The sequence below is a fragment of the Megalops cyprinoides genome, chromosome 9 (genome assembly GCF_013368585.1).
Source record: "Megalops cyprinoides isolate fMegCyp1 chromosome 9, fMegCyp1.pri, whole genome shotgun sequence".
Taxonomy (NCBI): Eukaryota; Metazoa; Chordata; class Actinopteri; order Elopiformes; family Megalopidae; genus Megalops; species Megalops cyprinoides.
In genome coordinates this window covers 387,531-414,317 of record NC_050591.1, presented here as the reverse complement: position 1 = coordinate 414,317, position 26,787 = coordinate 387,531, and the positions used below count along the sequence as shown (strand labels likewise).

Sequence of the window (26,787 nt, the reverse complement as noted above, 5' to 3'; positions counted from 1 at the left end):
GTCATGTAGCTGAGGCAGAGACCCTTGCTGTGTTCAAGTCTAGACTTGATGCAGTTTTGGATACTCTTTAATTAAGAAATGGCGAGCTTAGTTGGGCCGAATGGCCTGTTCTCGTCATCATATGTTCTTATGTTCTTACACGTGAAGCCACTGAATAAATTTACACTTGCTATGTGATCTTAAAGTGAATGCTTTTTTTATCCATGAAATAAACTTCTCAATAAGCATTTGGATGACAAAATCCCAGGTAATTGATTCATCATGTAAAAATACCACGCAGACAGACTGAAAGCCTGTCCGTTTAACTGATTACAAGTACAAGACAAGTAGCGACTGTAATGACAAAATGTGTTTTTAAGCATGATGAAAAAGTTTTTTTCCTATCCTGTGCTTTAATATAACTGAAAGGCTACTTGTGCACACTGTTCTTGCTGAGGCTCAGGGCAGTATTTGCCCTGATGGTCTCCTGCTTACCTTGACCTCCATTGTGGGGATTACAACATCTTCCAGTTCCTTAATTTGCATAATGGGCTGGTCGGATGGAATCAAGATGGCTTCTAGAAGAGACGTTAAATTAAACCCAGCCATGTCACTGAGACGCAAAATAGCCCTAAAGGCACCTTTGCCGAGATTTTGATGGCCGTTTTAAAGCATTTTCACTGCGCTGGGAAACCTTGTGACTGTCACTCACTCTTCTCATTCTTGTGCCGACTGGCGTCCACGTAGGCCAGGGTGATGTAGGCATTACAGAGACGCTCAAGGCCTCGCACCATCTGCGCCTTCTGCTGCCTGATCACATTGATGATCTTGAGGGCCACCTCAGAACGCTCCTGTAAAATCATGTTAAAAATCAGTTCCTGCAAAAGGGGGGTCAGCACTGGCCCCACCCCATCCCAGGGGATTGCCCCTGCCTTGCCCCCTTCCAGTGGAGTCTCTGTGCCTGCCCCACTCCTCCCAGTTGAGTTTTTATGTCTGCCCCGCCTCCACCCACGGGCGTCCCCCCTGGCCCTGCCTACCCGGTCCAGTTGGGACGGCTGTCTGGGGGCGTTCTTAGTCAGCCTGCTGCGAGTGAAGCTCTCATCCTTGTTGGCGTTCACCAGTGCCAGGATGATAAACAGGGTGTGGTGGGGGTGTTCCAGCGATGCCCGACAGATCAGCTGGAGGGGGAATAAACCACATCAATGTCTTGATTAGACTTGATCACACAATCAGACTGAAAAAGAGTCCATACCTTTCCTGCATAGTTTAACAAATACTGTTTTGTCAGGACTTCATATATACAGTGCCCACCAACATGAACGTGCTCTGTTTAATGCAAGATCACAAGTTTAAAGCATAAAAAAATTATCAGACTTAATTTTTTTTTTGGTATACAATGTTTTTTATTCCTACTTAATGTCAGGCATAGATACACACACACACACACACAAAACATACAGTAAAAACCTGGGTGCAAAACAACTGAGAAACGTGGACTGAAAGTATCACCAGATATGTGAGAATGCTGTCATTGTGAGGACGTGGAACACATGGGGCCAAATGTGTCAATCTTTGTGTACAACTTGCCGTAAGACCATGCGTACGCACAATCTCGCGATTTGTGTACGGAGGTTTTTCGTCAGAGATATCAAACACCACGTACGCCTGATTGTCTTAATAAATCTGAGCGTAAATCGAATCATTGTCAGATTATGTGCACATGAATGCGCTTAACGTCCAATCCCACAATTGTTCTTATATGGACCGAGACATGCCTTTAATTTGTCTAATTAGCATATTAAAGATCCCAGGTAAATCAGCGTGAAATGCAGAGATTGATGCTGAGGATCAATGGCAGGACATAGGAAAAGAAATTATTCGGACACGGAGACAGAGGTGATGGTTGATGAGGTAGGGGAGAGAAAAAATGTCCTTTTTGGAGGCCAGACTAGCGACATTTCAATTTGACGGAAAAATGCGGAGTGGCTCAAAGTGGTGACTGCTATGAATGCAGTTTCACCAGAGGTGCGTACTGTGGAGGAGAAGACAAAGAAGTGGTCGGATTTTAAACCTGAGTGTTCTCGCACCATTTTGGGAATCGGAGCACTCGGAATGCAAGTCTACAAGATGCAAAATAATAGAATTTATGAACGATTTTAACCACTGAGAGATGACTGCTAACAATCAACAAAATAATAACCAACAGTGTCAGGGTCATTAAGTAAAAAAAACCCCAAAGATAATCAGATCGTTTTGTCTGTCTTTCTGCTCATGCCATGCAGCTCTCTCGCTCGCTCGCTCTCTCTCTCACTCTCTCTCGTGCACTGAAACTTTTCTTCCCTGTGTCGTTTCCAACGAGTATTCCATCACTTTTGTTGTTTGTGCTATTTTTCTATAGGGTACATAAAACTTAAACGGGGGGGTGGGGGGAACTGAGAGGGCAAAGCCTATTGCATGGTTAAATCACTGAATTTCATAAAATCTACCACCAGACCAATTTTAGGTGGTGACCTGGCAATCTGCTCCAAATATTCCTATTTCATATTATGGTCATGACACACAGACACATGGAAAAGGTAAGGTAGGGAATTGTTTGCATCTAGTCAAAATGTCGCTATATTGCCATACGCAGGATGAAAAAAATGCAGAAATAGGCAATAGCAGGATGATAATCTACTGTTTCACTATATAAAAAGATTTGCCCCCTCACCATTTTTAACTGCCCCCTCAGTCACTTCATCCTCGTGCCGGGACCTGGCACGATAACACTCATCAATGATTGACACAACACCCGTTTACTTGCATCACCGTTAGTTCCTCTTGGTGTCGCTAATCTGCAAATTAGAAATTTTATGTGTACGCCACCTCGAGACCATGCACAGAGGTACGCAAGTTTTCCCGGCAAGTATCTTTTCATAAATACCGTTTTATGTGCAGAAAAGTGCTCAGCATGATTTTAGTGCGTATGCACCGTTGATACACGTGGCCCATGGTGTGACATGTTGACACTGCAAACAGCTCTGAACACAGAGCCTGCCTGGTGCACCACTGCAACAGGAAAAGCAGAGTGTCCCTGTTCCCTGTGTGCCGGATTATGAATCTTTCATTTGGATTGTCATTTTTTCAACATTTCCTCAACGTTGAAATGTCAAAGGAAAAGTTGCTGTCATGATCCATTAGGTGGCACAAAAAATTTCTGAAAAATATGTGGTCCATATGTGCTCCACTTAGAAATGGATCTATTAAATAGATTTTAAAACTGACATCCACCAAGCAACAGGGTAAAGTAGTAGTCAGGGAGCTAATAACCAGAAGAGGTCAGGTTTGAACCATAAACAGGGTACTTCTGTGATGGAGAAACTCCTCCATAGGTGCAAATGAGTCACCTTGTTGAGGACACCCTGGAACCCGCCCTCCTCGGTTGCGCCCCCAGACATCTTGGTGCCCATACGGGCAGCCAGCTGATACATCAGGGGCAGGAACTTGTAGGATGGGATGTTCTTCACACCACCCTGTGAAGGAGAGACAGTACTGCACTGAGGAAACAGGAGGCAGCAGAGAAGCATAGAGTGGACGTCTATGAAGGATGTTATGCCCATGCCCTGGTGAGTGGATCATAATGGTAAATTATTTCTCTCCGGAGGTTTCTTCAGTTCATTATATTAGTTATTTGTTTAGTATGTAGCACTCATTTAGTGACACGGCGGCTTTACACCTGGAATGGTGATTTTGGAAGGGAAACTGGGACGACGCCCTCTGTCCTGATTGGGGCGCTGGTCAGAAATGAGGAGGGCATTTCTTTTTTTGAATGCCAGAGTGGTGGGAAAAGGGGTGCGCATGTGTGTGTGAGAGATGCACCTGAGACCGGCCTGTTAGAGAATTGGATACCCCAATGTTCTGACCTAGCCAGTTCTGTTTTCCGGGACACGTCGTGTTTTAAGAAAACACTTTTTAAAAAAATTCTGAACAAGTAACGAGAGGACGCTGGAGCTCTTCGCCGGCGGAGCAGCAGCTTGGGTTGGTCTGGTGACAGTTCGGCAACCTGGCTGAGGTGAGTTCCAGTTTTCGTTTCCAGCTTCACCATTCCAGGTCAGCTGCATTTTGGTACAAGCGAGTCTATCCCCTAGACAGCAAGGTGGCCGTAACAAGGATCCTGCATGAGAACTGCTTTCATAAGCACTATGTGATTTTATAAGCACTGCATTAACATTCAAATCAACATTTATGCTGACTGAATCTCAGAATGTCACAGACATCCCACAAATGACATGGACGATGGCTTAGCAAAGCACACAAAATAAGTCTATGTCAGCTGGCACTGGTACTTATGAAGGTTCATATGGCATTCATGAATGCGTTATGCAGACTTTATGAAGGCTTTATGTAGTTCTTATGCAGGACTGAAAACATTGGTGTCTTGTGGAACTGCTGCAAGTAGCAGTGTCCCATAGACCTCTTCCAGCTAGGGGTTAGGTGCTATAGCGGTGGCTCACCTTCATCATGTCGTTGACACTCCTGTCATCGGCGTTCTCCAGCCACAGCGAGGCCAGCCGGAACACCCAGATGTCCTGCTCCTCGCCCAGCTCCAGACACAGAATGTAGTTCTGCACAGCCTTGCACAGGAAGCGACGGCGGTCAGCTTGCAGGTTGGCCAGCGCCCTCTCGTCCAGCTCCAGCTCCCTCTGCACCTTCACCGTGTACCTGTGTCAGCAGTGGCAATTAGCCCCGCCCCCCCTCCAGTGCTCACAGTGCCCCCCCTCAGTGCTTACAGTGCCCCCCATGACTTCCTGTTCCACCAACCCACCGCCTCCCCACCCCATCACCTCTGTGCAGCAGGGTTTCTGTCCATAATCACTCCCCCCCCGAACCTCATTTAATTTAAACAGACACTTTCAATTTTAAGTTTTAATTATTCTGAACATTAAGTCAGTAGGTACAGTACTGGAAAATGATCCCAGGGAGAGAGATCATTTGAATACACCGAGCACACTGTGAGTTGAAGGCTGCTCGATAAATTCTTACTACATCTGACCAAACAACTTCCTTAGGCTTCATTTTCTCTTAGAAAAACCCTGGATGCTTTTTAATTTCATCTACTCAGTTTCACCCTTAGCTACTGATGACACAGCAACATTGTCAGTGTATATTATGTTAGTGTACAATACTGCTAACCTAACCATTGTACGATGTTTAATAAGCATCACCTGTTGTTGTTGACCTTGTGTTCCCTCATGAGGTCCACCTCCTCCTTGGCCTTCTCCAGCAGGGCCTGCTTGTTCTCAAACTCGGTCGACTTCATGTAGTTTTCAATGCTCTGGTACTGGGCATCAGAGAAGCGGGCGAGGGACAGGTAGGCCTCCGTCTTCTGGGTCAGCAGCCGGGCGTCTGCGCTCCCTGTGTGGTTCTCAATCACGTCTACCGCCTGCCGTTGATCGAGAGATTACTGTCATTTATGTACATGTTCTACGTGTCTGAACACTAGGGCTGGGTATTGGCAGAGATGCCCCGATCCGATTCGATTCCGATTCACAAGCTAACCATTCGATTCGATAGGAATGAGATATGAAATACTATAGCAGCTTTCCATATTTGGAGAGATGTTTAAAAAGCTCTAAAGGGAACAGACATTTACAAATGCAGAGTCACTGGAAACAAATTGTGAAAATCACTTAAAAAAAAAAGTCCAAGACTTGTACAGTCATGCGCCGCTTAACGTCCATTCGGACAACGTCCGTTCGCATATACGTCCGTCGTCCCATAAGGTTATAATAAAATTTAAAAATCATACGTAACCGGACGTAGTGAAGGCAACGCTTCCCGCACACCACACGTGTATCTCATGTCTCTTGGAAATGAAGAGATTGCGCTGCTAAGCGTATAACGTATACCGTAGTACATAGTATACCATATGCAGCATGTAATGTATATGTAGTACATAGTATACCATATAATACGTCTTGTTAGTCATAATAAACGCCTATGCTAATGTTTTATGTATGTACTGTACTGTACGGTGTTTTAATGTGAACTTTGCATACTTACAATTAAAACGTTTACCGTATAACAGTGTATCCTATGCTTCGCCTCGTAAGCAGCAGCACCAATCTCGTGCCTATTCCATATAGGCTTGCTAAGTATATAGTATGGTGTTCGCACAACGACCAAATTACAAAACGTCCTATTTCACAGAACGCATCGTGGACGTTAAGCGACGCGTGGCTGTATACCAAAATCTTATTTGAGGAACACATGGGTATAGTTCCTTAAAAACAAAACCAACCTGTATCATTGCCTACTCATTAATGACACGAAGCAGCAATGTGTTTGCAGTAGTTAACTCAGGGAAAGCTGGTTTGTAAGGTAGCTACAATGACTGACAAAACGTAGCTGACTACCAGTAGCAACTCTGCAATTGTGAACGTTTTCTTGCTAGCCTAATATGAACAACTAGCTAGATAGCTACTTAGCTAACGAACATGAACAACTACGTTTCTCTTGAATTGCGCTAAATTACACTGCATTTGTGAGTACGTGTTATTGTTCAGTTTAGCTAGCTAGCTAGCTAGTTAGGTAGCTAGGTAGTTGTTGTGCACTGTACGAAAGTTAAAGCTAAAAAGCTGTGACTGCAGTGCACATATAGATGAATATGTATACCAGGCATCTCCACGATTTCGGACACCCCTCTCCACGCATCATTTCTTTTTAATTGATATCTCTGTACATATCAAGACACAAATTGTAGAGTATGGGGAAACCCGGCACTGCCACGATAAGCTTCTCCTCCATGTTTGACTGGAACCAAAATGTTGGATCATTTGTTTCAGCAACGTTTGTCACGCTGCCTTCGTCGTGTCCATTGCTCAGTATTTGCATGAAACAGACCTCGACGAGTCTAGTCTATTTTAGCCCCACCTAGTTGGCTTTGCAACGGCCACTTGTCTCTTGTCGCTGTAAATCGCTAACTCTCATTGAAAATGAATGACAGCCGGTCGCTTTGTCTCTCTCCTGTGTCGTACGTGTGACCGTAGGGTTAGCCATGGTGAACACTGAGAGGTCGCATCACAGTAAAAAAAAAAAGATGTAACAGGTTTTCCTCTATGCGTTCGCAGGTCGTTAAACGTTAAAAGTTAAAAGAGAGAGCGACATCTATTTGGGGGGGACTAGTAATTGCCTTTAATCCGACAGCTAGGCTGTGTCAGTGCCCGTCTATTTAATTCTCTGCCTATGTTTAACCATTTCGGAAATATTTCCATAAATTTTACAGATCGATATCGAATCGGACGAATTTTTAAAAACGATTAATCGAAAAAAAAAAAAAACGATATTTTTGCACACCCCTACTGAACACCTTTATTACAACAATAATTTCACTAATGTGAGTTGCCAGGAAAAAAAAATAGACATTGAACACACGTCTCCATTTTGTTTCTTTAACATTCATTTACAGATTTTCTTCTAAAACAAACATTGAGATGACCCCTGCCTTAAAATATCCTAATACATTAATAGGAAACCAAATTAGGAAACTATATTATAGAGAACTGAGAGCAGAAAATGAATGAGTATTTTACAGTAGTCATTTAAAATGTACATCTATTAAGACTTTAAAAACCATTAGAAGCTTTATGGAAATTGTAAGTTACTGAACATTTGAAAAAACCCCAGGGAAAACTGGGACCGTTGGACATTAGGCATGAGACGAACTGCTGTAATCTTGGATTTCGTATAATCATAAAATCACAAACTCTTTAATGTACCACTTACATTAAACATTTCTATAATGCAACTTACTTTTTTCCAAAAACATTCTTGCTTTATTTACTCTGTCTATTGCTCCTCAGCAGCACTATGAGAAAGTACTTTATAAAATAATTAGGCCCAATCCACTGTTCCTATTGATCAGTTTGCATTCCATTCTGTGACAATATACAATATTCAACAATATACCATGGACATAACAATATACCATGGATAAATGGAACTTTTGTAACCCTAACCCTAACCCTGAATACTGCACATTGACAAATATAAATATTGTAACTGATTCATTCCATAACAGTAAGATCTAAGTTAAGTCACCAAAGATACACATTTACCACTTTTTGAGTAAGCAGTTCTTGCAATAAGCCAGAAATTTAACAGTCTACGAAATAAAGACATCCCAAAAGCCAGCTTGTTAGCTAGCTCATTCGCTGCAAATCCAGTAGTGCCATTGAAATAATCTTAAGAAAGTTTCTATAAGTATCATAAGTTCTCTGGCGACTTCATGTTATCGATACAACTTCTTAATTTTGGTCTTTCTTTTTCAACTGACTTTCTTTTTGCTCTTCTTATTTTAGCTAAACAGACTCTGGATGTGCAGAGTTCAACCAATTATGGATCTGCTTTAAAAAAGCAATATGGTACACATACACGGTCTTCACATCTGAAGAAAGGAAAGAAAATAAAAAAAGAACTTGTTTTGTCATGTTTTTTTTTTATTCTCAGCATTATTTCTTGGGGGAATATTGTTTTGAAATAATTTGGTCTGGTGAACCCTGAACTACTGATTTCCCCATTTTTAGTAATACTAGAAAGACAGACCCAATGTGTCTTTTAATGTGAATAAAAGGCAGTATAACTGGCAGTGCATTAAAATTGAGCGATGCGCGGTGAAGCATTACCTTTTCCAGATATTTCTCCAGGATGACTCCCGGGCTCTCCAGGCACGTTTCCCCCAGCCAGTTTCCACACAGCCTCAAGCACTCAGCATACAGGGACACCAGGCCAGGGTTAAACAGCACCTGCCCGTACCACAGGAGACACCTGATGCCTGATGCATATGATTCTACATCAGCATCTGCATCATATGTGAGCCTTCACACTTCATACTGTGTACTCACACGTTAGGCTGGCGAATGTTTTGGTGCCAAGACCTTTGCACTCTACTCTAAAAACCAAAATGACAGCTAAGTTATGTTGTGCTTGAACAATGTTAAGGTTTGAAAAACACAAAGATCTTTGTTCTCAGGTTTTACGTATAGGCTGTTCCAGCACCAGGAATTTCCAATCTCCAAACACTTCCAGTTACAGCAGTGTTACTGTATATGAGAAAATGGGAAGGAGGCTAATTAGGCTTCTGCCCTGTAACAGATGGTGTCACTTGCCTGGTCAGGTGACGCCACTCACCTGGTTGTTGAGCGTCTCGATCATCTGTCCAAGGATATCCAATGCCAGGCCCTGCTCCTGCTTCACCCAGAACACCTGGGCCTCCTCTAGTTGCCACGGCAGTGTGGCGATGCCGTCTCCCGCATTGCCGTGCCACTTCATCTGAAAAGCTGCCCTCTCCGCCAGCTGTGGCGCAGGGGGATACAGGCACACAGCAGTGCAGTCAGAGCTGGGTGGGCACTTCCTGGGCAGGCACTTCCTGCTTTTGTGTGATGGTGTTTGCCTGTATGCTACAGATGCTCTCTCTGACTGGGATACGCTTTCTTCCTAACTTGGTTGTGAACTGGCATTTTTTGTTATTTTTTGGAGTGTTTCAAATATCCTATTTTTTCTTGTGTTCCTCATCATCTCAAGCACCACTCAGGAAGTGTCTAATCTGCCATTTACTCCTTTCTTTCAGCTCCACCCACCAGCCCCTCCCCACACATAACGTGAAAGGACCCATGCTAGTGCAAGTTAATAGTGTAAATGGTATAAACAGCAGTCAATGGAGACAGGGAACACAATGCCCCTGCTTTGGCAGCGATTTCGGGGTGAAAGCGGCTCTGCGGCTTCTTTGAGAGCAGGGCCAGGGAGGGGGGGCTCAGCCTACCTGCGTGTTCCCGGCCCTCCTGGCCAGCTTGCACAACTCCAGCAGGTGCAACTTCAGGGCAGAGTGCAGGTAGGCCCTCATGTCAGCATCTGGCTCGCATGCAATCAGGGTCTCCTGCACAGCTATGCGAAGGGCCAGGATGGGCTCCACCAGGCTGAAGTCACTGGTGGCCAGCAGGGCAGAGTGCTGCTGCCAGCTGCTGTAGAGCCCCATCAGGCCCAGGTCTGTCAGTGCGCTGCCATGGGAGGGGGTGGGGGTGACATGAGTTACACAGTGTGAATCACTTAGGGATGTCAATCTCCATCTGTACAGCACTCACTCAATAAAACAGCCACAATCACCCAAGCACCTGCAACTCAGAGTGACTGAGCACTGTTTTGTTATATAAAGGGGGGGAAATTTATAGTACAGCTGTCACCCCTCTGCCCCCTCCTGAGGGCAGACGACATAACTGGAACTAAGCCTGCTCAGAGGAAACAATGCAGCATTGACTATGCACAAAGACCATATCTATGCACTCAGAGAAAATGCATGTGTAACGTTCTGAGTGCCTTTAAGTGACTGGAGACCTTATCGCAGAGATAGCTTTGATCTCCCTCCTACTGACTTACAGCATAACCCAGAATTGATTTAGCTCCAATGACATCATGACCATTCAGGATGGGGGAGGGGTATGATTTGGAAGTATGGCTCTCCATAATAATGAGACATATTTTTTTACTGGTTATATAATGTATGAGTTGAGTCATAGGTTTGTACTGATGCAGCCCAGAAGAAGCAGCTGAGGGCAGAGCACCTGGAGCAGAGCTGACCCACACTCTCCAGCTCACTAACCCTCTGCAGGTTACAGAGAGTGGGGTACAGGGATGACACGGCCTCCAGACTGCCCCTGCACAGATCCTCCACTGCACAGATCCTGCAAACACACACAAACACACACACACACATACATACAAGGAGAGTTTGATGCTGTGTACCAACTACAGCCATAACAGTGAATAGTGGTTAAGTACATAAGTGGTGAAACACTGACCTACCTGGCATTTTTCAGGGTTTGCTCAAACACAGAGGATTCTTTATCTCTCAGAGCCAGCAGGGCACAGAAGAGGGACTCATTGAAGCCAGGCTTCACTTTCTCACTCCTGAAAGGGAGACACGAAAACCAGACTAGGCCCTGACTGGCGGCCATGTTTTGCAACATAATCAAAAGGCAAAAAGCCCCCCCACCCACCTCTCAGACAGATGGCAGTCCCACTGCGTGTTCCTCCAGGCAGCCTGGAATCGCAGCTCCCGCAGCTCCGCCCCCCACTCGGCCCCCTCGGCCTCCAGCCCGCGCAGATAGGTCAGCAGGGTGCTGCACAGGCCAAAATTCTGCAGGGACTGGGGGGGGTACAGGATGGTCAAAAAGCCAAATCTCGTATCACCCCTGCGCCATGGCACTACAAGCCCAGCAGCCCCCTATTTTTCTTTACCTCTACGATCCCCACTTGCCGTGCGACCTCTGGGAGAGTGGCGTGAAGGTCATAGGTCGTCAGAGCCCTCCCCCACAGGCTCTCATGTTCATACGTTCTGATCCTGCAAAACAAAGGGTACACATCCACTTCAACCACTCTGGTGAAAGAATATATTATATACATAGTTGCATTCTTACATTAATTCTATATTAATTCTATTCAGTAAATAAATGTGTGACAACTGCTTCTACATGTTAATTAAGGAGATCCCCAGTTCGTGCCTTGTATTTATAAGTAGTCTTTGTTGTAGAAATCCAGTTTTTACATTTGGCTGGGAAATTGACTGAGACAATTTCAACCCAGATTCCTTATTTCTTACCTATGCAATACATTCATAAGGACAGGCCTTCTGCATACACATCTAAGAAGTTTTTGTTCATACATACATATGGACATATATGTACTTTCAATATTTTCATTAAATGTAGAGCAGTGAATATTCAACAGAGATGGTTTAGCTATTACTTTATTTAAATAATCAATAAACATCTTGTATTTGATTTCCTGCACTAAAATCTCTCTGTAGGTATCATTTGCTCCCTGAAACTTTCCATTGTGAAGACCCCTGTACTAAACTGCATTTGAGTATGAAACTGACTGTTCAAATATGAATTATTACCTGGTCAATGGGCTAATCATCTTTCCCACTACACATCCATACAGGCTGTCTGGCTCCCCAATACTTCTGTACACCTCAATCAGCAGGTCCTGGAGGATTGTGGGACAGAAACACTGCATAATGTAAGCGCTATACAATGTTAAAACTGTGTGACACAACCACTGCTAGAAGTAGCAGCTGTATGATGTCATCACTGTGCACCCAAAAGAGAGAGGGCTGCATCAACTGTGTCACCTGCAGGCTAATTCCTGTGTCCTCTACACTCTTCTCTGTCAAACTGGCGATGGTGAAGTTCTGGGTCCCCTCCTTGAACATGATTCTCCGGGATGTTCTGGGCTGGGAGCTGCAGAAAAAACAAAACTGAGTTTTTCACCTGATTTATAAGCACCTATTAGGTAATGACACTGCTGCACTTACAAGACCTTAGTGCTGAAACGCAACTGTTAAGAATACATTCTTCTGAACAAATCCCTTACCGGGTGTCCGGCCTTGAATTGATTCATTCAAATGTTTATTTTGGTCACTTGCACCCCAAGTAATACTAACCCAACATTTTCAAACCGACAATACCGTATTAGTTTTTGCTTCAAAAGAAAGCAAAACCATACGGCTGAGAGATATAAAAATGAGGCACAAATTAAGGGCATCCTGTTCTGGAACCCTTTAGCATGGTATTTAACCTGAATAGCTGCAATAAATATCAAGCAGTATAAATGGACGGCATCAACATAATGGTAATTGTTTTAGCCTCCCTTGATGCATGCTGCTAGTACTAGTGTAGTTATTCTGGGCCCCTGCATGCAGAGGAGTACGAGGGTCAAGGTCCAGGGAGGCAAGGAATGTGCAAACTCATAAGTCAGCATTATGAATGGGTTATAGAATGTGCTAAGCATAAAAAATGGCAAACGCTCAACAGGGGAGTTTCCTCAACAAATACAACAAATGGTTATACAGAGAACACTCAATAAATTCCTCCTGAATGCCTTTTCAACCAAAGGCATCTCAAGTGAGATGAAATGTGGAATAAACACAAAGGTTGTGACCAGCAAACACCACACAGTCACACCGCACCCCAAGCTTCAAATGCGTTTCAAAAGGAGAACAACGCCGTATTGGACGCTATGAAAAGGCTGACTGTCGTGGTCATCCATCACAACACTTCAAGGCTGCACCTGCGGCTCTCTTCTAGGCCTGTCTTGATCTTGTCCACGTAAATCTCGGCATACAGCAGGGCAGTGAAGTGGGCAGAGCAGCTCTGGGCGGCACAGGCCACCTCCAAGTAGTTCAGCTCCAGCCAGAAGTTCGAGTGACAGATGGTCCCACACGTGGAGCTATGAGAGCCAAAGCACAGATTCAGATATTACAAAATTTCAGTAGCTACACAAAGAGCAAAGCTTCATGAACCCCAAAATAGGTGCAACTATTATTTACCATCATATTTACCACTGCCAATTTGACAGCAGTCTTTCTATTGCCTTGTGTTAGGCAGTGATTGACAGCATGTACTAGCCACACCCAGGACATGAAGTATCATTTGCATCACATGATTATAGCCAGGCAGGAGTCAAAAGGGGCAGACACAGTTCAGAGGTACCCTCACCTGTCCAGCTCTAAAGGCCTCGGCTGCTGTCTCAAGTAGTCAATGGCGGAGAGCATGGTGCGTAGGGAGGAGGTATCAGGCAGGCCCTGGCTCCCAGTATCTGTCTCTGCTGCTGAGGTAAAACCTACATTTAAATTGCACCAGTAATGAACCTTTCTAAAAGAAAATGGCTGGCAGCTAACCAGGAGGAGATTGAAGCCAGTAATTGTGTCTTGGCAGAAATAGAAGATGAGTGTTGCACAAAAGTGCTGATGGCACTAAAACAGCAACAGACAGTGAGCACCTTTCTCGGTCTCCTAAGAAATGATATCTACATCCCACAACTGATTAGGCCTTGAAATGAATCTGACATTCACTGCAAAAACGAAATTCATGATTATGACTATGACTATGAAAAGCAGGTATTCGTTTGGATGTACACAGTAACAAGCACAGAGAGAGTCGACAGCCCTCACAAGACTGGCCTGTGAATGCTTGCTATGTCCAACCAAACTCTTTCCTTTGGTTTCATATTTCCTTCTGTGGCTTTTCAGTCCGTGATGTCTCAGTGACTGAAGCAGTCAGAGATCAAGGAAGAGAAGGGAGGTGGGCAGGGTCATAGTTCAGAGAAGAAGAGAATTGTGAATGGCATCAGAGGTCAGCTGACCGGAATCTGGCAGGAGTGGCGTGGTGGATCGGCTGCAGGTGGAGGCGCTCCTGGAGCAGCAGGTGAAGAAGTCTCGGATGCGGTCAGACAGCAGGGCCCTCCAGGTGCCGTCCCTGTCATGCAGGAGGATGTCGTGGAGTAAGAGGGGCAGCACTTTCTGGCAGAAGTCCGTTTTCACCTGGGGGGGTGGTGAAGACACACAGATCAAGGCTAAACAATAAACTGAGTGAGAAGACTAAACATTCCTCCATTTCGACACATTTCTTCTGCACCGATGAAGCAGGCAAATCCACAGGTGTGATGTAATCCTCCTCCTCCATGAACTCTGACCCCCTCCCATTAACTGTCTCTTCCTGACAGTGTGACCTCACCCACCTCTTCTCCAACCTTTTTCAAAATCTGAGATTACTACCTGGTTTTTCAGCCTCCAACTCCATCCAATGCCCAACTATTTCTCAGTCCCTGACCCTGACCACCACCGCCTTCTTCCTAAACATTTGGTACTTCAGGTATGGCTGTACTCACCTGACACAGGGGTCGACACAGTAGCAAGGCCTCGTGCCTCACCCCCCTACTGTCCAGGAGCGCCACGCACAGGGTCTTCAGCCACTCCTTATGCTGGCCCCGCTGTGGCACCCACAGCTCTGCGCTCTCCAGCAGCTCCCTAGAGCCTGCCCTGGGCTCCACACTTACCTCCAGGGCCTGAACAGGAGACCAGGTCATACAGGGATACAGACTCAAGACTGGCCACCAGGGGCCACTGCAAGCACGCATTGTGCTGCTCTAACATTCATGTACAGTAAATGGTAGTTTGCAAAACCTAGGTGGCGGGCTGACCTTCTTTTTAGCTGATCTGAAAGGACTGAAGTAGACCAGCATGGGGTCCCGGCTTTGCTTGTATGCCTCCCAGAAGTCGAGCCCTGACTGAGTGGCCAGGATGCCTCTCAGGCACTGGGCAGACACTTGCCTCACCAGGACACTGCATGAGACACAGGAGAGAGCCCATTCACAACAGGAATGGGGAGCCAAGAGCTGCACGTACCCAGGTGAGTCTGGCCCTCTCCCTCTTTGAGTCACTGGTTTCAGTAAATGGGTGACAGTGTAGCATAGTGGTAAGGAGCAGGACTTGAGGCAGGTACTTAACCCAGAATTGTCTCAGTAAATATCCAGCTATATAAATGGATAAAATGTGCAGTGGTTCGCCTTACCAACACTGAGTCAGTGCTGTCGTTAGCCTTACCAGCAGTGAATTAGTGAAATGCGGGGGGCTCCGTTGACGTCATCACACAGAATGGCAGCCTAAAATAACAGCTCCTCCGAAAAAACTTATTTTGCCCTGTTAAACCATCAGATTAGGGGTGAGCGAAATATCTTGAATATACTTGATGTATCACGGCTTGTTCTATGTGGGATGTAGTAAATGACTATATCACGAACATTGAGTACAAATTGTCACTTTTTTTTTTTTAAGCCACTGGCATGAGACTTGCTTTGGCGTTTTGCTTCTCTCGCTCTCTCCTATGGCTCGCTCCCTGTCACAGACACAAAAAGAAAAAAAACTCATATACATATGTCACACACACTCGCCCACCCATCCAGACCACTCTCCTGGGCGAGTGAGTGTGACGTATATAGGTGAGACGTGTGTTTTTGTATCTGGAGGGAACAGGGAAAGAGCCTGGCGAGAGCGAAAGAAGTGAAGCGCCAAAGTGAGATTATACGTGCTGAATACGGAAACAGTAATAGAAGATAGAGGTGGATGAATTGGTTCCAAAAAGAAATAGCACTGCATCCAGACTATGACCATTTTTTGAGAGTGTGCGAGTTAAAATTTCACATGGTTGCATTTGTGCGAGTGCATGATGATTAGGCTGTTTTGGTGCCCCTCCAGCACAGGTACTGCATTAGCCATTGTGGTTGAAAGTAGTACTTTTTCTTCTTCACTGGCTCAGTTGGTCTCTCCCTACCTGCACTCTCCCTGCCTGTACATGCACACTGATGATGAAACACGCGAAACAATCCATTTAGCTGTTACTGTGTTCCAAAGATGAAGTGGTCTATGGCTGATTATTTTAACCCTTTCGCACGTAACTTATTTTATGCTATGTAGTGCGCATTACATGGTTCGTTATGTTTTCATGAGTGTTATTAAGCTTCTCATAGTTTTCACTGCCGCATTTGCTATGTTTGCTTTAATGTTAAATCGCCATTTCCTCAACGCTAGAATTTTTCCAATCTTGTGTTCTAATCGTACCGGTTTTAGCATACGCGCTAAACGGCTAATCACACCGGTGTGACTGTACACGCGAAAGGGTAAAAAAAAAAAAAATTTTAAAATGAGGAGACAGAGGAGGAGGCTGGTGGAGAGGGAGAGCCAACGAGAGATCCCGACTCAGACACAACTGATGATGAGAGTGCAGGTGCAGGCAGGGAGAGACTGACTGAGCCAGTCAAGAAGAAAAAGTACTACTTTCAACCACAATGGCTAACGCAGTACCCATGGTCGCAATACGAGGGAAACAATGTTCAGATTAAAATATTTTGCAAATTTCAAGTCTCAAGTCACTGTCAATCCTTACATCAATGCAAAGCTAGGGTATGCAAATTAAGACAACTATTCATCAGCATGCAAGGTCATTGATTAATACCATGCTGTACCAAAAAAAGGGTGCGACCAAATCATGTGCTGGTGCGACCAACTGAAAAAGTTGGTACCACCAGTGCTACCAGTGGAAAAGTTAGTCTGGAGCCCTGGTATCGCAAGGAAGACGCTGAACAAACAACGGTTATCTGCAAAATATTGTTTTGTTAAATTTAACTTGGCTGTGATTTCCCCCTTTTTGCATGCAAGTTTAAAATTGTTCCAAGAGGAACCACTAATGAATATAAACAAGAATGTTCTAATGCAGACATATGGGACTATTATAATCATCATACTGGTGTGACTGTATGCATCAAAGAGTTAAATTGAGCATTTATGAAGTGCTTTAGAGGAGATTTCAAAATATCGAGACATATCGTGTATCACAATATAGCTTAAAAATATTGCAATATTATTTATAGGCGATATCACCCAGCCCTACGTCAGATACAAAATCTTCCGATAATACTTTAACTGGTAAGGGGGGGCAAGAATGGGAAAAAGGGATGGAAACAAAAAAAGCACCATTGTAGAGCCTGTAAATGAAGAAAATACGGAGAACAGCTACGGTCCGTTACACCACTACTAATTATACATTTATTATAACAGGAAGTTTTTGTTGTTCGCTATGTAATGTTAGGTCACCAGTTCACCTATCTCACTATACCTATCACTATTAGCTACAGCTTAGCTAGCTACTAACCAGATAATAAACCACTAACCAACATTATTAATCATTGTAAGAGACAAGTTTTGATGGTATAGCTATAGCTAACTATCTCTTTAACGATCGTTGGACTCAAAACAACATGTATTTGGACGTATCTGCAATATCAGTCGAGTGGAAAGAAATACACAGGCAAGCAGAAAAGAGTATGAAGCAGATGTTTGTATTCTTCCAGTTTCACACCAGTTGCATGATATAAATGTCATCAACACACCCACTCGCTCGCTGTGAACTCTCTGGCGAATTACCTGCTCTGTTCACACATGGGCTCACTCTGACATGAGACGGACTTTGTACTAGGGAGCTGGGAGAACGAAGTCCGTCTCATGTCCAGTCCGACTAATTTGGACGTTTGCTTTCTCACATACAGCTCCTCCGGCTAATGGCTAGATAAGTTCCGGCTGTCAGTGCATGTCTGAAAGGGGCTAGGGAGAGACTGCGAGTTTTCAGAAGACAGCCCTCACCCCTTCCAGTAGAGTTATAAGTTTTGACTAATCTCATAAGTGTCGGTAAGCTAAACAGAACCCAAAATAGACAGTGCTATATCCATATTAAGAAATACATAACATAGATTGTCTATTACTCTATTTTATTTTATTCTTTACATTCACTCCTTTTTCCCCATTTAAGTGAGAAACATATATATGGGAGGAATACACAGGGAAGTCTTTTCTGTGCAATGAACATAGGTTTTTTTATTTACTTTTTTGGGTGTTGCAGTGGGGGCCCTCAGCCCACAGGGAGAGGCTTTCCCCCACAGCTAGACGTTTCCTCTAGCTCAGCCCAGGGTCAGCTAATAGAGACCCCAGCCTTGGAATTACACCCTCTTTATTTTTTTTTTTATTTGTGTTTCTCTGTTCTTTCTTGTTCAGGGAGTAAATCGTTTAAGTTCTATTTTACTAACTTCAATGATACACTAACAGATAAATATACATGGCTAGTGATAAAGTAAAATTTATTTCGCTTAATGTAAATGGGCTATTGAATCCAATCAAACGCAGCAAAATTTTGTCTAAAATGAAGAAAGAACAAGCCCATGTATTATATCTACAGGAAACTCATTTAAATGATAATGAGCATGAAAAACTAAGGAGAATGGGCTTCACTAATTTTTTTTCCTGATATAAATCAGGACATAGGAGAGGAGTTGCTATTCTCATTTCAAGCAAGCTAAATTTTGAAAAAGTATTCGAAATGGGAGATAAGGAGGGCAGGTATATCCTAGTAAGGGGGAATATAGATGAGAATTCAGTTACTCTGTTGAATATATACGCACCCCCAGGAAGTGATATTAGTTTCTTCCAGAAAATCACTAATATTATGATAACGGAAACAGAAGGTCTCTTGATATGTGGGGGAGATTTAAATTTACAATTACAACCAAAGTTAGACTCTTCCATTAGAAAAACCCCTGAAACAAAGTCTCTGCGTAAGAAAGTCAACACACTTTTTGAGGATGTTGGTGTAATTGATATATGGAGAGACCTCTTCCCTAACAGAAGGGATTTCATAACATTTGGAAAAGATAAAGACAAAATAAACACCTGTGGAATTGGGAGAGATAGATTTAAGCGACCATGCACGTATATATTTATGTTTTTGACCTGCGACCAAAGAATACTACATGGAAACTAAATTCAAGTTTACTCAATGACCCCTATTTTAAGGAACAAATTAAAAAAGAAATTAGCGTTTACTGAGAATTCAATGATAATGGAGAGGTTTCACCTCCCATTCTATGGGATACTCTGAAGGCTGTCTTAAGAGGGAAAATCATAGCAATATGTCCATATAAGAAAAAATAAGGAATAAAACAGAGGACTTAAAAAACAAGCTGAAGGAACTAGAAAAAAACACAAACTGAGTTTGGTGCAGGATACATTAGAGGAAATTAGAAAAATCAGGAATGAAATGAATAGTTTGGCTACACAAGAAATCAGGAAAAATCTAATGTTTTTGAAACAGACACTATGAAAGCGGATCTAAATCTATGAGAATACTGGCGTGGAAACTAAAAAAAAAAGATAGCAGAAAATACAATTCATAGAATTGGGGATCCAAGAATAAAAGTGATAAAAAATCATTTAAAGTGAGATTCAGGAAGCTTTTGAAGTGTTTTACAAAACTCTATATTCTAAAGTTCCAGGGGGAAGCGTAACCCAAACTGACACCTACCTGAATTCCCTACAGTTACCCACTTTAAACGAAGAACAAAATAGAATGATGACTGCTGACATAACTGAAGGTGAACTAAAAACTGCAAATAAATTAAGCAAGTCACCAGGGGTCAGATGGTTATACGGCAGAGTGGTATAAAGAATTTAAAAATGAGTTAATTCCTGTTATACTCCCTACATTGAACTGAGCTTTAAAAAAGGCGCAAACGCCACTCAGTTGGAAGGAGGCGATAATCTCAGCTATACCAAAAGAAGGCAAGGATAAAATGGAATGTGGATCATTTAGACCAGGATCTGTTCTTAATGTAGATTATAGATTATTTACCTCCATCATGGCCAAACGATTAGAAGAGTAACTACCTACACTGATACATAATGATCAGACAGGTTTTATACAACGCCAAACACAAGACAATATACGAAGCACACTACACATTATGGATCATATACAAAAAAATAAAATCAAAGCAACAGTGATAAGCGTGGACACTGAAAAGGCATTTGATTCGGTTAACTGGAATTTTCTTTACAGAGCTGATCTCTACATAGATTTGGTTTACATGACACAATTATTAAAACTATACAGGCACTATACAACAATACCACTGCTAGGATTAAAATCAATGGATATTTATCAAATAATTTTACTCTAGAAAGGGGCTCGAGACAGGGTTGTGCATGGTCACCACTACTTTTCGCATTATATTTGGAATAACTAGCAAAATACATTAGACAAAATGAAGATATCAGGGGAATTACTATTAAACGGACAGAGCATAAATTGGCTTGTTACACGGACGACATTTTTATCTATCTAGGGCAACCAACATACTCTTTATCTAAATTGATGCAATCCTTTAGAACAATATGGCCAATTACCAGGATACAAGATCAACATACTATATGATATATACATATAGTATCTGAAATATATCTTATGGAAATGCTTGTTTGTTGCTGAATTTCAATAAAAAATAAATAAATAAATAAAGAGAATTACTGCAATGCTTAGCCTTTCCAGCAGTAAGTTAGTGCAGTGGTTTGCCTTAACAATGCTGAGTCACTGCAGTGGTTAGCCTGACCAGCAGTAAGTTAGTGCAATGTGTATCCTTACCAGTGGTGAGTCAGTGCACTGTTCATGCAGTTCAAGAGAATAAAGGTCCACTGCAGCTCGATATCTGAGAAGAGCTCTGCTGCTCGGGCGTAGACCTGGTCTTTCCCATGAGGCAGCGCGATGGTGGAGAAGTCCACTGGCCCCAGCTCTCCCAAGCAGCTCCCAGCAGCCACTGCATGGAACAAAACAATTTCAGCAAATGGCGGGGGGGGGAATTGAATTTTTGGACACTTCTGAAACACTCATCTGGTGTCCTCACACACCCAAAATGTCTCTCCCTCCTGGGTGACTGGCTGCCAGCTTGCAGAGCTGCAGGAGGTTCAGGACCAACTTCACCAGCACGCTCTCCGCAGGGTCAGCTGTGATAGGGACACAGAGGGAAGGTCCTGTCATGGAGCAGACTGGGACACACCTGTGTTTTACACGGGAGGGTATCCTTGTGGCTACGGCCCATACCTTGACACTCCTTCAGCAGCTGTCTGATCTGCTCCTTGTGCATCCGCAGCTGCCTCCGCAGGTCCTTCAGCCCCTCCAGCCGTGTGAGGGGCAGCGAGTTGCAGGACAACACTGAAAGGAAGTGGTCAATCTCCTGTGGGGGCAAACAGAGAGGATCATGGGAAACAGATGCTGCATGCCGTCCCCTTGCCTTCTCTTGTGTTCACCTGGTGTAAGGAGACTGAATGTTAGGCTTTCACCTGTCAGAGTGAGGATCTGCCATACAGACACAAAGGATTCTGGGATATTCACAGAAATACCATGTGTCCCAACATCATTAATTATTATAGAGATTACACATTCTGCATTCCTTCCTGTTCTTAAATTCCAGTCCCTGTTGAAATAGTTGAGGAGCTAAAGGGGTTAAGGTAGTAACTGGAAATTCAATAGCAGAGACAGAAAATATATAAAGTATGTAGAAATTAATATCTTGTTCTTCTAGAGAATCTTTTATGGGTCTCAATAATCAGGCTCTGACCTGTCTGATAGTGAAGGCGATTATGCATTCAGAGAGGATTATGGGACACGGATGCTATAAGACCCAGTGCAAACAGAGACGTTTATGGGATAAGGATGTTATTAAGGGGTATCTTTGCTGTCAGGCTCGTACCTCTCTAAGAGTGAAATGACCCATGCTGTATTTGAGTATGTGCTGAGCTTCCCGTAGCTGTTTGAAGGCTGGGTGGTCTGGGAGGGGCTCCAGCAGCTGGATGGCCCTCTTCAGATACCTGTTGTCCTGATTCTCAACAACCAGGAAGTTTAGCAAACCAAGAACCTGCCCATTCAAAAAGAGAGAACAGGGAGTTCAGCAAACCGAGGACCTGCACATTCACACAGAGAGAACAGGGAGCTCAGCAAGCCGAGGACCTGCACATTCACACGGAGAGAAAAGAGAGTTCAGCAAACCGAGGACCTGCACATTCACACAGAGAGAACAGCAGGGCTTAAAACAACAAGTTTTTCTGAGCCTGAAATTTTATTTGTGGGGGGGGTTAGGGTTCAATAAAAGTTAGCTGAGTAGCAAGATGCTGTGTTGCAACTTTGTCCAAGTCATCATCATAGAATCGGACCAATACATTGCAGTTCTGTCCTGTGATGTTTTGCACAGGCCAACTAGCGCTGGCGCTATCCTGAAAGACAGGTCATGTTCCGCTATAAATGCGGACTTTATGAGTGCACACGCAGTCTTGGATGGATGAAGTGGCAGCAACTACAGTGGCCACAGCTCCCGGCAACACTGATGTATAACGAAGAGCCTGAACAGCTGCTTTGTGTGAGGGATCTGTATAATGCCGAGACAATACATTTTGCCGCTTGTCCCATACTGTATTTTTTTCTAAACACACAGTGCAAAACAGCTCTCAGGCTCATTTAATTTGTGACAACATAGGCCGAACGTTTGTCCGTCATTACCGTTTTACCAAGCCTATTGCCATTTATGTTTTCACCCCCATTCTATTGGCTAGTTGCGTAAGACAACGTTGTACAATTTCTTGTTTGAGGACGGTGGGCACAAGCATATACACTTTCCGACGCAGGTGAGTTTGTGACTTTCTAAGACTTCAAAAGATAACGATCAATGATGTTCATCGCATCATTCAAGCTGCCACATCAGCACCAAGGAGTAAGCGAGAGAAGGGCTTCAAGATGTACGTCTCCAGTAACATCGATAATTACGAAGGTAAGTTAACTTACTAGCTTAGTAACATAAACAGCCACAGAGGATTAGCTATCTTGCTAACCAGCTAACTTTGCTATCTAATGTTGGATAATTTGACAAAAATTTTACTAATATGGCCCAGTTTAAGTGTGTTGCTGAGAACGTGATATTGTCCCCAGTATCAAATAAAGATCAATGAACAGGGAGAGTGAACGTCCGAGCTACCTGCCATATCTCTAGAAAGAAGAAACACGAGAAACCTCACAACCTCAGAGTAGGATGGAAGATAGTTCAGTTGTTTGTCAGTTCCAAGCCAGTTCTGTTCCAGTTGTTCTGGGGATTTGATGTGGCTAGGATAGGTTCTATAGCTCTATAACATTAACGTCTGAAGTAGGTAACATAAATGTTACCTGCCTTGTAGGTAGCATTCAAATATCTAGCCTTCATGAAAACCCCAGAAAATGGCTGTGGTGACTGTTGTTCTTTGCTGTATGTTCAGTTTCATTTATCTGCATGCTGTTCAGTATTCACTGTTGTACAAACTACATTTGAGCGTAGGTTTGAGCAAATTAAGACACTAACGTTAGACTACAGACTTACCTATTTTAATTTAATAACATTACAATGTTGCAGAGACAGACCAGAAATAATCTATTTTTGTTCTCTTTTTGTGATGACATTGATAACTTGATAAGGTTAAGCCTACTACCATGATTACTATCTGATCAGCTTTCTCATTTCTCTTTTTCTGAGTAATACTTAAGCTGATGTGTTAGTGTCGGCTATATGATTGTAACATGACAACACTTTTTTTTTTCTTTAAGATTGCCCTTGAGGACTCCTCCCCTGTGCAGATGAGTGATGCTGAGTGTTCATGTGTGTAGATTGTATGTTTGTCTGACGTTACCCAAGTTCCCAGATTGTCCAAGAAACACAAACTATATAGCTGAAAAAGACTATATAGCTGAACCTCTGACACATCTTTTCAATCTTACTTTGGTTTCTAATTAAGTCCCTAAGGTCTGGAAGGCTGCTTATGTTCTCCCCCTGTTAAAATAGGGAGATCCTACACTGCTGAACAATTACAGACCAACCTCAAAACTTTAAGTTTTAGCAAAGGTTCTTGAAACTCTGGTTAGTGACCAGATTAAGGAGTATTTATATACAAATAATATGTTATCCAAGTATCAGTCAGTATTCAGAAAAAACCATAGCACTGTAACTGTTGCCATGAAGGTGGTTAATGACATAATAGAAGTTCAGGATAATAAGCAGCATTTTGTGTCTCTGTTTATTGATTTATCAAAGGCATTTGACACAGTGGATCATGACATTTTGAAGCAATGCCTTTTTAACATTGGGTTCTCCAATCATAAAATAAGTTGGTTTGTCAACTACCTTGCAGACAGGACTCAGTGTGCACAATGTGATGGCCTTACATCTGACGTACTTACAGTTAGTAAGGGAGTCTCACAGGGTTCAGTTCTGGGTCAACTTTTATTTACAATTTATATTAATTGTTTGGGATCGAGTGTAAATAATGCAAATTTCCATTTCTATGCTGATGACACAATTATCTATTGCTGTGCTCTCATTGTAAAAAAAGGCTCTGGAGTACCTACAAGCTGCTTTTAATTTAGTGCAGGCTCAGCTTTGTCAACTGAAGCTTGTCTTAAACCCAGATAAAACTAAAATCATGTTTTTTTCAAACTCCAGAAGAGTGCATTTAAATAGGAGCATTGTAACTTTTGAAGGCAAAGAAATTGAAGTGGTTACCACATACAAATACTTTGGAATTTCAATTGCTGATCACCTTTCTTTTAAGCCTCATATTCAAGACCTGGTTCATAAGCTTAAGTTAAAACTTGGGTTTTATCTTAGGAACAAATCTTGTTTTTCTTTTGTTGCCAGGCAGAGATTGGTTGCTGCAACTTTTATGCCTGTTCTTGATTATGGTGATTTGTTATATATGAATGCCTCAAGTCAATGTCTTCATATGTTGGATACAGTTTATCATGGGGCCTTGTGGTTCATTACTAATTGTAGGGTCCTCACTCATCATTGTACATTATATTCCAAAGTCAATTGGCCTGCTCTGTCTATACGAAGACTTAGTCACTGGCATGTTTTTATCTATAAGGCCATTTTAGGAAAACTTCCTTCTTATTTATGTAATTATATGTCACAAAAATGTGAAGGCACTTATAGGTTAAGGTCTCAAGCTTCTTTGCCTTTGGCTGTTCCTAAAGTTCGTACCGAGTTTGGCAAGAAAGCTTTCATGTATTCTGCACCCTCTGCCTGGAATAGCCCGCAAAAAGAGTTAAAACTTCAGGACTTGGTCACACTCAGTGAATTTAAAGATATTGTTAAGAGTTGGGAAACAGAGTCTAATGGGAATTGCAAATGTTTTTAGCTGAAAATTGATTGCTTTTGCACTTGTAGTACTTTGCACTTTCTACTTGTCCTTTGTCTTTTTGTGTATTTTTAATGCTTATGTAATTTTTGCTTTGTCTGAAACTTGGTGTGCTGCTTTTCTTGGCCAGGTGTCTCTTGTAAAGGAGATTTTAATCTCAATGGGACAAACCTGGTGAAATAAAGGTTAAATAAAATAAACAAAACTTATGGATCTGTGTATGACAATTATTCATAATAAAGTTTGCCATGCAAATTACGGGAGTTCGTGTTTTATTTTTCATACAAAGTTGGATGTAATGTCAGCCCCATGTTGGAGACAATGCAGAAATTTGCTGTGATTTCAAAACCGGATTACTCGACAACTCTTTGTTGCACAGAGAAACAACTAGTATCACAGGAAAGAGTAAATTCTGGTGTTAATTTTGAAGCCATAGGGACTAAGTGACTTATTCAACCGAGAAGCAGGGATGTGAAAATGGGTGAAGAAATTAGTAACGGTATTACTTTGCAGAAGTTTGATCTGTCTTCATAACGTCATTACTTCGGTATATACAAATATGTATAGTATATAGTAATGGGTGTGGAGATGGACGCAGAGCTGTATGCAGATCGTAACTTATTATGATCTTATTATGAACGATTTAAATTTGATGTAAATTCAAAATTATTTTTCTCGCCAACACTTTCTCGTCACATAGACAAGCAATTAGCATCGTTAGCGATGAATACTTCGTGAGAAATTCAACCAAGAAGAAGAGATGGGCTTTAAGGGTTAAAAGACTTTTTAGTGATAATTGCAAGTGACAAATACTTTTTAAAAGATTTTTCCAGATTGGATAAGAACAGTGCTCTTGTGCCGGTACGTTGCCTAAACAGGCTACCATTGGTTAAAACTCATCTAAAAAAAAACACCACATCAGTGATGGTATTTAATAAAATTGCGTTCCGGTCTGGTAATATCAGCACGGAAGCCGAGAACGGCCGTGCTTGCAATTATTCCGTATATCAGAGCCCGTATATGCTAGTAATAATTTATTGCCTGATCTAAAATCTCTGAACGCCGGAGTTCTGGTGTGGGGCCAGAGATCTTTACCCCATGGAACAGGGAGCTCAGCAAACCGAGGGCCTGTGTATTCACACAGCTAGAACAGGGAGCTCAGCAAGCCGAGGGCCTGCACATTCACACAAACAGCTAACCGAGAACCTGAATGTTCACACACAGCAAACCAAGGGCCCGGAATATCAAACACATAGCGAGTAGGGTTGGGTATCGTTTGGGTTTTTTCCGATACCGGTGCTAAAGCGATACTTTTAAAATGGCACTGGTGCCTACATGGTGCCTGAACCGATAATTTAAAAAAGCACAAAACGACGGTCAACGACATTAAGGAACAGCTTTTT

At 42.8% G+C, this 26,787-nt stretch overlaps 1 protein-coding gene across 1 annotated transcript in view; it reads right to left on the bottom strand.

The window, feature by feature from the left end:
- atm (ATM serine/threonine kinase) overlaps window positions 1-26,787 on the bottom strand; it is a 55,395-nt gene that overhangs the window by 9,853 nt on the left and 18,755 nt on the right. The window contains 24 exon segments of the mRNA XM_036536654.1: window positions 475-557; window positions 692-830; window positions 1,017-1,157; window positions 3,366-3,491; window positions 4,473-4,680; window positions 5,184-5,401; window positions 8,643-8,762; window positions 9,148-9,312; window positions 9,779-10,013; window positions 10,575-10,694; window positions 10,816-10,920; window positions 11,010-11,158; window positions 11,251-11,353; window positions 11,912-12,000; window positions 12,146-12,254; window positions 13,084-13,242; window positions 13,512-13,623; window positions 14,158-14,335; window positions 14,683-14,859; window positions 14,995-15,136; window positions 20,817-20,988; window positions 21,080-21,175; window positions 21,273-21,405; window positions 21,922-22,086. Coding sequence (XP_036392547.1) covers window positions 475-557; window positions 692-830; window positions 1,017-1,157; window positions 3,366-3,491; window positions 4,473-4,680; window positions 5,184-5,401; window positions 8,643-8,762; window positions 9,148-9,312; window positions 9,779-10,013; window positions 10,575-10,694; window positions 10,816-10,920; window positions 11,010-11,158; window positions 11,251-11,353; window positions 11,912-12,000; window positions 12,146-12,254; window positions 13,084-13,242; window positions 13,512-13,623; window positions 14,158-14,335; window positions 14,683-14,859; window positions 14,995-15,136; window positions 20,817-20,988; window positions 21,080-21,175; window positions 21,273-21,405; window positions 21,922-22,086 — 3,444 coding nt within the window.